The 16,334-nt window shown below is 42.1% G+C and overlaps 1 protein-coding gene across 2 annotated transcripts; it reads left to right on the plus strand.

Annotated features, from left to right (window-relative positions):
* Window positions 1–3,472: 3,472 nt before the first annotated feature.
* On the plus strand, window positions 3,473–16,036 carry Ort (glycine receptor ora transientless). Of its 2 annotated transcripts, none has more exons than XM_076819549.1 (9): window positions 3,473–4,534; window positions 6,091–6,235; window positions 6,608–6,690; window positions 7,028–7,171; window positions 7,452–7,534; window positions 8,075–8,209; window positions 8,945–9,045; window positions 10,170–10,490; window positions 12,163–16,036. In XM_076819549.1, exons 1-9 carry the CDS (start codon window positions 4,440–4,442, stop codon window positions 12,346–12,348), a joined length of 1,293 nt encoding a protein of 430 aa, XP_076675664.1. In that variant the 5' UTR covers window positions 3,473–4,439; the 3' UTR covers window positions 12,349–16,036. The 2 variants fall into 2 exon arrangements, with proteins under 2 accessions (XP_076675664.1, XP_076675665.1); XM_076819550.1 differs by having other exon boundaries at window positions 3,474–4,534; window positions 12,196–16,036.
* The last annotated feature ends 298 nt before the right edge of the window (window positions 16,037–16,334 follow it).

A 16,334-nucleotide genomic window follows, 5' to 3' on the forward strand; every position in this document is an offset into this window, starting at 1 on the left:
TCATTTTAAACAATTCTACGTCGAGTTACGATGATTACAGTGGACGCCACTTTTTGTTGTAGCAGTAAATTGAGTGCCACGTGGAAACCGAACCACTACAGGAAAATGAAAAATAATTTATTTTTCAAATCCTTGAATAATGTATAAATAAAGGCCCTAGAGTTTTTTTTTACTGCATGTTGTATACTTTTTTAAAAAAATTCCTGAAGTTCACCTATGTTTTGAGCGACTTGATCAGAAAGTCACCTTAAAAGACTTCCTAAACACCTCCAACTACAATTCAGATACCTTTCACCTACCATCACTTCGTATACCTTAACGTCTATCATCTTAACCCTTAACTGCAGGTCACTCGTCTCGGATAGGAGTTTGAATTTTGATTTGAAAAAACGGTAACCAATATTTCCCGAAAACTAATGGACCGATTTAGTTGAAGTTTAGAACAGATTTTTAATAGAATTATTTAGATTTCGTCGTAGGATTTTTATTCTAAACGTAGCTCAGTTTTATTTATTACAAAAGAATCACTTTTGGAAAAATTGAGATTTTAAAATCGACTGCGATGTAAATTAGATTCTTTTATGTATTTTAAGGGAATTTTTTTCTTTCGGATAAAAAACTATTGAAAATATTTTGGTTACCGCGGAAGCTGTTCTGAGAAAACTGTCTACCGAAAGTTGGTATTACATATTCAGTCTTTTTAGTTCCCGAATTAAATCCACAAAATTCTCACATTAAATTTTGTATTTTATTTTTTTTTCTAACGAAAAAAAAATTGTCAAAATTCACCCTGGTTTTCCAGTTCTGGGTGTACGTTGCCCCTTAAATGCCACTCTGCATGCTACCACCCCATTACAAACATACTCTTTCTACAAAACATTATATTTTTATAATGTTTTTACCTAAACAAACAAATATACATCAATAAATAAAATACCTACATCACATTCATTTTTGTAACAAAATACTTTAAAAAATAAAATTGCCAAGTAGTCTGAGAGCCTACACGTCTGCGGTAACGGCTTAAACAGAGATGTCTGTACTTAAGGGTTGAAGACAATTAACCCTGCGAAACCTAGCAACCCCTAAATCCACACCGCCAACTACAAAGTTACTAAAACTCGGCCGATCTTCAAGACTGTAAAAAATTCGAGTTTCAAAATTGATACACGAGTTATCATTTATCATCAGCAATTATCTTGAACATATTTTTCATAATGACTAATAACGTTCCGCGCCTTAATAGTGCCAAGAAGCAACCTCTTACCTCACGATGTCCCTCCGCGGAGGCCCTTTTCAGCTGCTTGCAGCAGCCGCGCACCTGTGTGCTCGTGTAGGTGCATGCAATTCGGGAGCGGCGGAGGGGGTGGGAACGTGCGCGATGCGCTCGCGCGCCCATGCGTGCATATATACCCTCTCGAAGAGAGCGGCCACTTCAGGATGCACGAGCGCCAGGGAACACGTAGCATTCTATTCGCGGCACAATTTTCGAGGATCGATATATCGAGCGGCGTGTCCCGTCGGTCGACGACGATGTCTTCAAATAGCACGGTAGTTAACGTCTCTGAGAGTCACCCTCAAGAAGGGTGGGCGAGAGCGAGAGGAACAGAGACTGCGGAATCCTTTCTTTTCCTCCTCGCCACTTTTGCTTCCTCTTCCTCGTCATCAGTGACGTTCTTCCTCTCCTCTCGCCCCCCCCCCCTCGTCCTAACTTCCGCCATCCACAGGGCTCTTCGTTTTTCTTCTAATGTCGTCTTCAAATCGCCTAATTGCTCGCAATGGAGCCTCGCAGTCACTGTTCCAGGCCAGACGGTCCCTTAAAACGAATAATTCCCTCCGCGTCTCGCTGAAGACGCAGTCAGGCTTTTTGTGACTTTGGTCCTGCTTTTGTTCTCCAACAGTTGTGTCACAATAGGGTTGTCATAATTTTCTGTTTCTTTTCACCACCTTTTGTTTCTTGCTCTTCTATTTTTACTTCGAAATTATATTCCTTGTAATTATGTGCGCGCGGTGAGTGTAATAAAGGCGTAATTATAATAATAATAATAGTAATGTCAATGTTTTTGGTATTCAGTATTGGTATAGTGGCCAACATTGATTACAAATTAAAGAAATATCACCTTTTGCAGATGTGACGCAGTTTGCCACTTTTTGTAATTTCACTCAAGTTTTCTCAAGATTCAGTTCACGATATCATTTACCCGCAGCTCGTCTCTGTGTTATAATTTTTTTTGTATTGTTGTAGTCTATTTAATTTGCTGCAGCGTTGGCGCATGATCAACACCGTGAATTTATAATGGACCGTTTCTTATATCGGGCGAAAATTACATTCATCCTCGAGACGACTAGTCACTTACCCCCCACTTTACGCAACCCTTGAATATATAATTACCGTTGTTTTTACATAAACCTTATAATAAATGCGAATAAATTCTTCCTGAAAGCGAGGAGCCTCTTTGTTAATCGTATTAAAATGGTCGACTACGTTTACGGCGGCCTAAATTCATCTCTTTTTAGAAATAATTGTCGTATGCTTTTCGCACCGCGAAGAAGATCGCGGCAGAAATCTTAGAATTGAGTTAATTTCAGCTCCCTCGCGTTTTAAGCCGCAGCGACATCAAAGGAACAAAGAATAGCCGCCTTGATATTCTGTTCTTCGCCACTCGTTACGCGCCCCTCCGCTGAGGATTGTAATGAACACACACACACGTTTCCGCGGAGCGGAATTCTACTGATGAATCTCCAGCTATGAAAACAATTCAGCTGCTTCACTGGGACTTTCACCGCGCTTCTTTCAAGAGGGAATAACAATTCGCTTCTTTATGGAAAGTGATAAAACGCCCCTATCCTTAACGCTCCATGGTAGATTACGAAATTGCACTTAGAAATTGTAAATTATATACGTAATTGCATGAAAATTGTGTTCCTATATGGTTTACTTGATATTTCTTAATTTACATTGAAAATGATTAATGCAATTAAATTTCTTTAGAATATCTGAGAAACAAATCTCGAAACTTTCAGAGCTTTCTACTCACCAAGGAACGTGTATTTGAAAATACTTCCTTTTTTAATTATACACGTAGAAAAATAATAGAGCTTCGATATTCGACGCAACAAAATAATAAATATTGAATATTTACAGTCATATTTCAAGCAGGAAGCGTTTCCAGACGCACAATCGTTTCCTCATATTTCCCCCCAAAGACAAACAGACTAATCTCCCAAATTGTAACCATCATATTTATATCGTTGGCTGTTTGCTAAAATTGACCAAGTCCATCCTAAAATCCTCAATGCTTAATAGTAGCAATTAGGCAATGGACTAAAATTCCAACAGCACCTGTACTTTGCACTTTCAATCACCTAGTTTATTATAACAGATTGAACGTTAAAGCGTTTACCGAAATTGAGGAGATATAGACTCGGTCCTTGGCAACGTCTCATGCAGTACCGCTCGAGACACCTAGAACAGCCGCGTGCCGAAATCCGCGCGGAGCCACCGGAGACCTAGGACCAGGCTTCGTGCGAAGAGACAGCCTATTCGTTCGACGTCGTTCAACGTAATCGCATTTACCTACGCGTGTCACGGCGCATTCGGAAAACGTAGAAAGGGAGCCAAGAGGACGACCATCGAACCATCGAATCCTCGATCTGGCGCCAGCGTTATTATTCCTCCGTTGGCCGTCGATCGTCGCAATTAGCCCGGGCAACGACGGAGCGTGCAGGAAGTGCACGATTACGGTGGCCGTCCGTGGATGATGCCACGGGCATACCGCATTGGGGTAAATTCGTGTCGTAGAAGCATCGCGACGGTAGGAACCCAGAGGGATTACCACCACTTCTCGCCGCGACGGGTCCTCCGCGATACTCTCGACCCTTCCCAACTTCTCTGTCTTCGTGCACGTCACCAGCTAGCGAGCGAGCGAGCGAGTTACCCCTCCCACCCTTTCTTCGTCCCTCTGTATCGAGTTAAGAGGAAGAAGCGGGGTGGCAGAGCGAGGGTGTATCGATGCTGCTCGTCCACCACCTCCGCCACCACCACCTCCGCTACCAATGAGCCGCCACCTCCACCTCTGCCACTCTACAGCAGACGATGAGGATTCTGCAGCTTCGGCAAAGTCGTTTGAAGAAGTCAGTCGACGGTTGCACGTCCTCGCGATTCGGGGAATAAAGATCAGAAAAAAAGGAGGCTGAGAAAGGGGCTGCCTAGCAGTGGCCCTGCTGCTTTCCTTCCCCAACCGCTGTCTCCGGACCTTAGTTTCGCCGCTCTGCTCCATCCTCCGTTCCCCATTTCTCTCTCGCCGATTCTCCTCCCGCGTGCGATCATCCCCGCTGGCCAGTCTCGGCGTTCCTCCCGTCGCCTCTGCCCGCTACCTTTCGGCTCCCTTCTCGCTTCTGGTACAAGGAAGATGCGCTGAGGAGGGCCCCCACGAAGGATGTCGATGGACGAGGCACATGGGGGCGGCATGGTCTCCGCAATCCTTTCCTCGGTTGTGCTTCTTCTTCTGCTCGGACGCACCGCGGACGCTCAGTAAGATTCTTCGCCAAGCAACCACCTCTGTTCCTCCTTTGCGCCCTGGCCGCTGCGGCGCCGGCCATCTTAGTCCTCCGCAACTTCCTCCGCAACTTCGATTTACATACGTTCGTACCTGCGACGTCATTTCACCCCTGACACCTTCGCGATCCGTTGGGAGCAACTTTTTCAATCTTCACCCCTTCCCTCGTGTACAATTTCGCTATTTGCTGAGGAGGAGCGTTGCCGGGGAGCTCTTCTCTGCGGCGGTACTGCAGTCGCACGATTTTCGTGGAATATTAGAGGGGATATATATTTTACAGGAAACTTGCAACTGCTTTTTTAGTATCAGAGAGTTCGCTTCATTTTTACGCGTAGAATATTGCTACCCATTAGTTTTAGCTTTTTTTAAGTTTCTTCTGTTACTGTTATTCATTTGTACTTTATTTCGTACCACCGTTGGTCGCTACTTAATTTTCAAGCTCGTTTAAAATATTTCTGTCTACTAGATCATGGCCACAATTTTTTATCCAGAGAAATCATGTACGACGTTAGCTTTAGTCTCTGAAATTAACTGCGCGCTGCTCTTCCCAGCCACAAGTGCATCCAAATTAATTTTAGAACTATGTTTAAAGTACTTTTAGTTATTCAAGCATGTAGACACGATCTCTTGCAGTGGACCCTTCGAAAAGTTGTCACGCAGCGTTCGATAGGGGCGAAGGATTATCTCCCAAGGGAAATTCGGACGAGCTCCCCGAAAGAAAGGTTACAGTGATGTTTTCCAAGTGCAGTGTATTGTGTGCAATGAAAATCTGAGCTTCTCCGCGGGAGCAAGTTACAATTGCTCGCGTGAATTTGAAAAGCGGCCGCGCGAATGTGCGATGCGCTGAAAGGGAAATCAACGAGGTCTGAGAAACAGACGGGACGAAAAGCGGTTCTGGGCTTTTGTGACTTTAAATCGTGACTCTCTGCGTTATGTGTGACTCGTGCACAGTGTGTTAACGAACAATGAGACGCGCAGTGGAACCTCGGCGTTGTATAGTTTTCCTTACACGCCGGGAGCATCTAAAAGCGGAAAAACACCCCAGGAGATATTTTTTTATGGACTGTTAACACGATAAACACCCCTATTTTCGTCCTAAAAATATCGTCATATATTCTTGTTAAAATGATAAACTACCGTTTAATATTGAGGAGCTTGTTTAATCGCTAAAATATAGCAGTTTTGATTCCAGTGGAATTTTCGTTTAAAGTACCTTTGGTAAAATAATAATAAATAAAGTGCGTGTGTATTTAAGGGTGCAAAGCGATACGTGAAGGGTTCGTCGAATTTTTCTGGAACACGGAAGGGACTGTCTGTGAATACTAATAACGTTATAATTTATTTCGGAGCACAGTGAAGCAAGGGGTGGCTGGAATATAAGATGTCGTTTCTTTGGTGTGGCTAATAAAAATTGTAAAAGTGTCCTTTGTTTAGTGGCTCGGAGGCTTGGCGCGGAAATTTTTATATGGAAAGATGCGAAGTGAATGAGATAAGTGATCGATAGTGTTCACCGTGTGACTTGTAATTTTAGGAGGAGCTTGGAGTTCTACGATCTTCTGCCAGAAGACCCCAAGCTGTACGACAAAATGCGACCGCCCAAGAAAGATGGACAGGCGACCGTCGTCTACTTCCACGTCACCGTCATGGGGCTTGATTCCATAGATGAGAATTCAATGGTATCGTGTAGCATTTAAATTCAACTCCCACGTGATATCTAAATTCAATTCAGTTCCAACACCACCTTCGTGTAATTCAATTTAAAAGGACATAGTATTCGCCTACGAAAGGTTCTTTCGTCGTATTTTTGAGCAAAGAATTGAAATCAAATTTCAATATAGAATCTCAGTTCAACAACTGGAATTTACTTAATTAAGTCGATTCTACTTTGCGAACTTTGACGACCGTAGTTTTCACGTTTAAAAAGTGTCGTCGTAATTTTAGCTGCCCGATTTTGTGTTGCATCCTGTGAAATTTCGTCGGAGGCCCCTAGAGGAATAGGGAACGACGAATATAGAAATATTATCGATTATTACCATTTACCTTTTCAGACGTACGCTGCTGACATATTCTTCGCTCAGACCTGGAAGGACAACAGGCTGCGATTGCCAGAAAATATGACGTCTGAATATAGGTATGTGGGCTATCCAAGTCTCCTACATTGTATCTAAAAATTATAGTGCAATTAAAATGATAATAATGAAAGCCTTGCCGAAAGATCGGTACAGACTACACAGTAGACGTTGAAATTTAGTCCAATCGTTAAACTACCCTTAAGTTACCCAGAGATGTTATAAAAATTCTGTAAAGAACAGTGGATATAAAAAATTCAATATAAAAAAAAAATAAATAGGTATCTTTGCTTCAACTTTGAAGTTACCTCGATACTTTTCTAACCGTGCAAGACGCATGCACACGCATTTCTGTCGTAACAGTTAAACGGAGTAGCACTATAAATTGCATAATTTAAGATTGCTAGAAGTGGACTGGTTGAAGAATATGTGGCGGCCTGATTCATTCTTCAAGAACGCCAAATCCGTGACCTTCCAGACGATGACTATACCCAATCACTATCTGTGGCTGTACAAAGACAAGACTATTCTATACATGGTGAAGTAAGAAGCGAACAGATTCTTTCTCGATTAATAAACGCGAACTAGAATCACCCTGTAATATCCCTCTCCCCCATTCTCGCCTGGCGACATCGTCGCTTCACATCCCTCTTCCCGCCAATTATTCGACGTCCCACTTTAAAGACGAACTTCTCAAACTCGAATGCTTCAAAATTCATTCCCAGTATCAGCTGAGCATTAGTTCGCAGAGCTGTTTCCCCCGAGCACGTCACGTAGCGAATTTTACATGAAAAAGAAAGTATCGCGAAGCACGATGTTTCAGATTAACGTTGAAGCTGTCCTGCGCTATGAATTTCCTCATCTACCCCCACGACACGCAGGAGTGCAAACTGCAGATGGAGAGCTGTGAGTAATCCATGAAAACCCCCGGCCCGCCAGCTTACCTTTAGCTACATCGAGTTATCGTGACTTAATTCCATCCCCCACCCCCCTCTCAGTGTTGCGAACAAATCACTCATTGTCCATCGAATAAGCTAAAATCGAGCACCGACGTCCGAATGAAAGCCTGCTCTCCTCCAATTCGCGCCAATCTCGAGGAACATCCGCCACTGTCTTTGAAACTGGAGCGCCCCTTGCAGCCCCCCACCCCCTCGACACTCCACCCCCGTCCGTGCATTTACACACAGAGGACACGCATGGTGTATAAGTGCCCGCGTCACATTTCCAAAGCACGATCGTTCCTTTGAAAGCGCCACGTCCCTGGCGCATTCTGAGGCTTTCGAAGTTGCGTCGTTCAGATCCAGCTGGATGCTCCCGTTTGAAAGGGAATCGAATTCCCCCGGCTTGTGCGCCTTCTTTCGGGTATAGGCGAGCGGTCCGCGTTTAGTTTATTGCGCGCCGAATGGCTGCGCGACTTTCACATGGACAAAACAACTCGGTCAACAGTGTCGCACACCACGGACGAAATGATCTTCCAGTGGGATCCTGACGTGCCACTCGTCGTCGACGAGAACATCGAGCTGCCGCAGCTGCAGCTGGTTAAGAACTACACGGCTGACTGCACGCAGGTCTATTCTACTGGTGAGTCGCGTATCGCCGTAAATCGCCCTCTCCTTTCATTCAAGGAAACCACCGATGCTTCTCCTTTCTCTCGCTAATTAACGACCCGAAATCTAGTCGAGTGTCTCGGGAAGAGTGTTGGTCTCGTTGGAAACCTTTCGCCGCGAATTATCCAGCTTGGATAAGTCGTACGACTGATAAAACGACGGGTGCTTGGCGTGTTTTCGCGGTTGTTGGAGCTCCTTCGGAGGAACTGCTTGGTAGTTGGCGATTTGGTGTCAGTGAGAGATTCGAGCCAGATTATTTTACTTGTTTTATACTTGGGAACGTGAGACCTGGGTGTAGTTGACGATTTGGGATCGGTGGGTGATAGGGACTGCGAACCGGTAAATCGGTAAATCGATTTGAAGCTTCTTTTCACTGATAACGTAGTAGATGTCGACGGAATTATGCGCTACATTGCTATGCATACAATTTTTACCGGTAATTCGCCAAATTTTTACCCGTAAATATCGAGAAATACGTAATTGGTCCGTTGTTAGTCATTGGAAAGAAAAATCTGCTGACGACAGAGGCGGGGTGTAAATTTGTGTAACTAGAGCTCAAACTCTCAGAATCGTAATATTTGTATTGCTCAGAATGTAGCTTCGATGAATAAAATAATGATGTAAAGATTCGATGATAAGATGCTTGCATGGACGTTGCATGGACAGTTATTTACTAGAATGCATAATTAATAGGAATCTTGTTATCCAGGTAATTTCACTTGCCTCGAGGTAGTCTTCGTCCTGAAGCGTCGTCTGGGCTACTACCTGTTTCACACTTACGTTCCTACTTGCCTGATTGTTATCATGTCGGTAAGTTTACGCGACCAAAGTGCATCTGATTAAAAGAAAATTAAGTAAAATCGTACATATATAAAAAATAAGTAAAATCGTTTCACTTAAATTTTTATATATATATTTTATGTAATTTATATATATATATAAAAATTTAAGTGAAACGATTTTACTTATCTTGATCAATAATGCACTGCAAAGTAAAAAATAATTCAAATAAAATCATACAAACTCTGCGATTATCCTGCAGAATTGTTCAAATCAATTGTAAAAAGGATAATCACTGAGTTTGTAAGTCACATATCACCATCGAAATTGTAGTATAAGAAAATATGTTTTTTTTTACTTTTAATTGCATTATTGATTAAGTTATATAAAAATCGGTTCACCTAAATTTTTTATTTTTTACTTTTTAGTGTTTGTGCTTTGCAACCAATTTTTTTCTTACGAATTCTCCGCTCAAATATCCCTTCGAAAACTTTCGAAACCAATAGGTACATCTGAACATTCACAAATTACAATGAATTTTTAGCAAATTACAATTAATTTTATTAACCGACTACAAAAAGGAGGGGGTTATAGATTCGACCCGTGTGCATTTATTTATATTTGCCCGCGCATAACTCCTCGGTACATGGACCCCGATGTTGACGATCTATTTTTTCAAGTTTCAAGTCGAGTGGATTTGTGGAAATGGGTTAAAATTACTTATAGATGCAATTTCTTCACCCCATTGAGTTTTTCAAAATTTCATATTGTCGTCATAACTACGTATCTACCTACGCCTGCAAAGTTTCAAGTCGACTGGATTTGTGGAAGTGAGTTGAGATTCATTTAAACAAGATTTAAGCCAAACAAACAGACAGACAGTGGAGTTAAATAAAATTGTTTAAAAACAATGCCTCACTACCATTCGTCGTACCTTTCGCTCCTTCGTTTCCTTTTCTATGCATCGAACCCTGCTTCACTGCGATAGCAATTCTCTACGAAGCTTCATCCCTCGAACGCTTATCGTCTGTAGAGACCGTTAAATACGTCGAAGCACAGTTCTGTAACTATCCTCGTGTTCCCCGCATTAATCAGAATTAAACTTCACGACCCCGGCGGTCGAAGGTGAACCAAATGCTTTACGTTCCTCGCAGTGGGTCTCCTTCTGGATAAAGCCGGAAGCCGCGCCAGCCAGGGTGACGCTGGGCGTGACTTCCCTACTGACCCTCTCGACGCAGCACGCGAAGAGTCAGGCGTCCCTGCCTCCTGTCTCGTACCTGAAGGCGGTGGACGCGTTTATGTCCGTGTGCACGATCTTCGTGTTCATGGCGCTGATGGAGTACTGCCTGGTGAACATCGTCCTCGGAGACTCGGACGCGCCAGCCGCGAAACCAGCCGCGAAACCGGCGGCCCCGCCATCCTCCAGCGGCACCGACACCGCGAAGCTCGACAAAATCTTCGACATCGCCACTAAGGTAACGCCTGGATGAAGATCCGAGTAAATCAGACAGCTTCTGTGCCTCGGAGAAAGAGAATGAAGGCACCCCGAGAAGCTTGGTCGTTCGACGAATGGCTCTTGGTGGATGAGAATCATTCTGGTTCATTTTCAATGAGCTTCTGACGTTCGAATCCTGACGGGGTGGATAAGCTTCATTCGCTCAACGTCGAAAGCTGATGGGAGTGACGTTTGGAGATTTTGCGCGTCGTTGAGTCGATGAGAAACACTGAATTGTTTATAGAACGCAGGATTCTTAATCTTGGTTTTCTTATGCTTTCGAGAAACTGTAATCGACGTATTAATCCTGGGAGGGACATGCCTGGGTCAACTTGATCCATCCTCTCAGCAGCTTCGCTGAACTATGCAGCTCATGCCGGCTGACTCAAGGGGACTAGGCAGTCGAAAAAGGATTTTCTTTATCGCAGTTTTCGAAAGTACTATCTTTTCTCAATAAAATGCCGCTTGGTTTATAGTAAAATTCGCAAAATTGTAGATTTGGCAGCTAAAAACGTCAAGCGGCAACCTATAGCGTCGCCTTTGCCCAGAAACTTTAAATGCGCTTTTCTCGAATATTTGCGAGCGAATTGGGGTTCAAATCGACTTGGAAAAAATTACAGGATGTGTAGAACATGTGTCATTTCGGCGCAAACCTCTGATATGGTCCGTAAAAGTTCGAGACTTTCATAAAAAAATTAAGAAGTCACCGGATTTTAGTACCGCACCATCATTGTTTGTGTGCTACCAAAATCTGGTGATTTCTTAATTTTTTTATGAAAGTCTCGAACTTTTACAGACCATATCAGAGGTTTGTGCCGAAATGACACATGTTCTGCACATCCTGTAATTTTTTCCAAGTCGATTTCAACCTCAATTCGCTCGCAATCAGGAAAAAAATGAAGAGAAAACAATATTCGAGAAAAGCGCGTTTAAAGTTTCTGGGCAAAGGCGACGCTATAGGTTGCCGCTTGACGTTTTTAGCTGCCAAATCTACAATTTTGCGAATTTTACTATAAACCAAGCGGCATTTTATTGAGAAAAGATAGTACTTTCGGAAATGCAATAAAAAAATCGATTTTTCGACTGCCTAATCCCCTTAAGGATGTATCAAACGTACAATATTACAAAACAGTATATGAAATTTGAAATACTTGACTATCTACGTCTTACGCATAGCAAACCTAGATGTAAGCAACTCGAACGACAGTTGGCGACCTATTTTCAGTCCTAGAAAGGAATTTTTCACTTTACAAATGTTTTTTTCAAGCGTTATTTGCTACACTTTTGCCGGTGAAAATGTCCAGAATTCACAATTTTCTCAAGTCACAATTCATTTCTTTAGAACGGTGTAGTGAAAGCAATTGAAACTCGGCAGATATTGTCACCTATACGTACTGTATACAATGTAAATCCTAAGTGGTACCACTTAACTTTGTTGTGCGCGTGAAAAATCTGAGTTCGAAACTTTATTTTGACCACCGCTTAATCACGAAAGCCAAGCTGATCAAAACTGCATTCGCGCACAACCGCAGACTCATTCCATGTCCCAGCGAGTTTATCGTCCCTCCCACGCATTCATCTCTCCGAACGCTCCGAGGCACAGAAGCGTTGTCTGCACGGCGACGGTTCAAGTTGTGATCGTTGTCACGCAGGAAAACGCAATGTTGTTATCCGGCCGATCGCAGAAATCGCCAGCGGCCCCGCCGCCAGGCCCTACGCCCGCCCAGAGGGCGAGGATGCGCGCCCTGAACATCGATCGCGTCTCGCGGGTCTTCTTCCCGTTCCTATTCGCCGTGCTAAACGTAACTTACTGGATAATGTTCGCCGAGTACATTTAAGGAGCCACGGGGAGGCACACGATCCTCACACAATCTCCCAGCGAGCTCGAAGGGAGAAGAAAAGGAAGAAAGAAGAGGGGCGAAGGAGGGGAAGAAGAAGAAGACGAAGAGGAGGGCGAAGGAGAAGCAGAAGGAGATAAATAAAGGAAAAAATGAGGGATATTATACAAACGCAGAGAGTATAACGTCGTTATGATCGTTCTCCGTGTCGTCCATGGATAAGGGCGGAAATAGGATGGTGTCTCTTAGGTCGTAACTTAAGGAACATTGATAGAGGACGAAGAATTCGGTTGTGAGCACAGGGTACGAAGTGGACGAAAGTTCTTGGTGCAATCGGGAAGACGGTGGTACGTGGTAGCAAGCTAGACGGAGGGGTAGGGTGTATAAGCTTCTTCTCGTTCACTTCAGACGAATGAAGGCTCCCGTCGATCGCGTGCAGCGAGTGTATACCAAGTAATACGCGACACGAGCCTTTATGAATCCGTCGTTCGGATAGGAAACTTTGTATTCTCTTAGCGGAAATAATTTCGGAATCTTTTTCAATGCAGGGAGAACTTCGCGAAAATTGATAGAGAGATCGGGGTTTGAAGAACTCTTACGGGAGCTCGTTAGTTTTCTATTAAGGGGTTACCCACTGTCAGGGAGTAGAAAAAGATTAAATTCTTTGGGAATTTATTTGAGAAAGTACATGCATATTTTTATGTAATGGTTTTTGTATTCAGATGAGGGACGCTTTAGCAGGTTATTATATTATGTGTTGGTATAAAAATATTTAGTTATTGCGTAATTACAACTGATTTCCCGGAGGCTGTTTTTAGAAACACGTTTTGCGGTGACCAACATTATTCGGAACTGGGTTAGCTGAAATAAATAAACGAAGGAGATTTAGTTAGTACAATAGTTTATCTAGTATTTAATCGTTCCGTTTTATATAATATTAATCTGTGACAAAATGGCGGATGTTTAAAGTGAAACGATCGACTTTCGTAGAAAAAAACACTTATTTTTCATAAATAAAATAAAAACTATGCATTGGAAAAACAAATGCTTCGATTAAAGACTAGATTTGAGTGTCTAGAAGAAACCCACAAACTTTCAGAAAGATTGGTGAAGCGGTTTTGAAGAAATCGTGGTCACCGGTCTAAAAACAGCTTCCGGGAAATCAGTTGTAATTTTGCAATAACTAAATATTTTTATACCAAAACATAATATAGTAACCTGTTAAAGTGCCCCTCATCTGAATACAAAAACCACTGCATAAAAATATGCATGTAATTTCTGAAATAAATTCCCAAAGAATCGATTCTTTTTCTACCCCCTGACGGTAGGTAACCCCTCAAGCAGGATTAGAGTTTCTTTGCGTTTCCGTTTGGATCTGTCTAAATCGGCAGGATAGTATTGCGTACTAATAGGTAACTCGTAAAACTCTATGTTATCACAAAGTGGGTGACACGTTTTTTAGGAGGTCGCGTAACCCTGAGCTTTGATTTCACTGTTAACGAGAAGTAATAAGAGTAGAGTAACTGCTGAGGCCGCGGGCCACTGAGGGTGAAGCTTCGAGCAAGAAGAAGTGGATTGTATAATTTCGCGTTTGTAGTGGGACACTCATTTCCTTCTCAATTGCGCCACAATTCTTAGCCTATCGCGTTCGGACAGAACAATGTGATGTAGATCTCGCGTGATAAGATCGTTTTTGGCTCGACGTGCCAGGAAGCAGTACTGTCAGAGCGTGAAAAAGACGAGAGGGAATCAACGAGAAATGCACACGAGACGCGACGATGAAGCTGTTAGTAGTCGGGCCTCTTGTTTCCGAATGAAAGGTGAGGTAGAATCGAGCGTATCAAGTGCATCGAGTAATTCCTATCGGTGCAGTTGGATAAGCAATCAATGACACTGTCGGAACCGTGTCCCTATTGGAGCCTTCGCAACGGATATTAGAACGCATGGTTTAATCCCCTGGACGAGTGATTGAAATACCGTTCGAGAAATTACAAAGCGGAGAAAGATATCGAAGTATCCTTCGATCAACTACCAGAGCACGGGCGTCCGCAGCGGGGAGCAGTTTGCCCCTCTCCCCTTGCTTGAGAAAAAGATCGCTTATTTTTAACAACTAATCTTTATTAAATTTATACTAATTTTTTTTAAATTTTTAATAAAACTGACGCTGCAAATTTGTCAACTTCACCGTTTCTCAAAGTTGTCCCCGTGGAAAAGAAGTCTGCGGACGCCCTTGTATCAGAGTATTAATATTTAGTTTTAAAATAAAGTGTTCAACACTGCGTACCTATGAATCACTGATCTCCAGCCAATGAGTAATTAGTATAATAAGAACGCTTCTGTATTAAAGTTACTACAAATAATTTCGTGTTTCCAATACTTCAGTTAAATTTCCAAAATGCTTTTGTCGACATTATTTACGCCTAAAAAAAATAGTCGCTTGGTATGAAAATTTCCACGATGTTTAAGTAAAATTTCAAAGGGGGGGGGATGAAAAGATGCGTTCGTTCCGAAGATTCAGCCGAAAAGGAAGGAGAAAGATATTAACACAAGTATTACGTTACTAACTAAGTAAGATTGTTACGACTTGAAATTCTAAACCCGCAGATGTTTGTGGTGGTGATTTCGAGCTGGAAATTTTATCGAAAACTGTTGATCGTTGTAACGAATGGAGAAAAAAATAGACGTAGTCGTATCTGAGAAGAGGAGAACAAAAGAAATTGCAGCAGGAGGGAAGTGTAGGGGAATACGCTGAAGGGACTCGAATTAAGGGTTTCGAACGAAAGGGTTCGAGGTCTTTCGATTAATTAATACTGCGCGTCGAATGGGATGCCACGTGTACAGCTAATAGAAACAGTAGCCAATCGTTTCGTTTAGAAAAATAGCAGGAGACTATGTATTTGGCGAATCCGGCCGAGCTTTCGCGGTATTTGCGAACAACACCTTTGAATTTTTTTTGTCATCGATCTGTTTCTCTTCCATGGGGGTGCCCATGAAAAATTTCAAATTAATTTTGTAGCTGCTTTCAAGGAATCGTTTTGTAAATTTTATTGTTTCGCTTGAATCTTGAATGAAAACATTGAATGTTCAAAAAAAAAAGATTACTGTTGCATTATGAAATAACCAAAAAATAGCATAATCACTATTTTAATCGATTTGTTATGTTACTGCGTGAAAGAATTAATATCGTCGCTTTCAAACAGGCTGCTCAATACGATGGTCTTACTTTTCTCAACGTAACATTTACTTTCGTGGCTATGTATTTCATGATAAATCGCGACAGTTTCCAATAAAAGGAGAAATAAAAAAGAATCGAAATTGTTAATATCGTCTGCTTTCCGATTTTAAGCGAAATAAAATTTTAGCCAGAAGCGAGCAAAATTTATCATAGAATAGATGCCCACTTACTCCACGCGTAACCCAAGCATCGCTAATTTTAAACGCTAAGAAATTTAAAAGAGAAGGACAACGCAGCGCTTCGATAAATATTCGCAATTCTCGAAGGAAATTATTCCGATCCCATCGGAAATAACGAGAAGAAACTGTAATATTAATTTAGCTAATATAAAAGTTGCATTATTGTCGGTTCTCTTCTAGAAGAAATCATTTTCAAGCATAACATTGTACATTACATTGTATTTAATAACAAAAACTTCATCGACTACGTATTAAATTGATGATAATAATTGTATCGCCTGTGTCTCCATTGAATCTCCTCGTTTCTGAATACACACACTCATTTCCCCTTTTTATATTTAATTTTGTAAGTCACTCATTCAATTACGTTCAAACAATCAGAATTGTGACAACAGTGATGTCAGATAATTTCAGGTTGCTTATTTTGCGCGGCAATATTTCAAAGAAACATATTTATAGTTATCGCTTAATTAATTCACTCTCGCCTTCGTATTCATTTTGTGAATATTTTATGACTTTGTTCATTATAATTTTGCAACGGCAAGAGAAACTATTTCCTCGAAGAGATAAGT

The sequence above is a fragment of the Andrena cerasifolii genome, chromosome 9 (assembly GCF_050908995.1).
Source record: "Andrena cerasifolii isolate SP2316 chromosome 9, iyAndCera1_principal, whole genome shotgun sequence".
Classification (NCBI taxonomy): domain Eukaryota; kingdom Metazoa; phylum Arthropoda; class Insecta; order Hymenoptera; family Andrenidae; genus Andrena; species Andrena cerasifolii.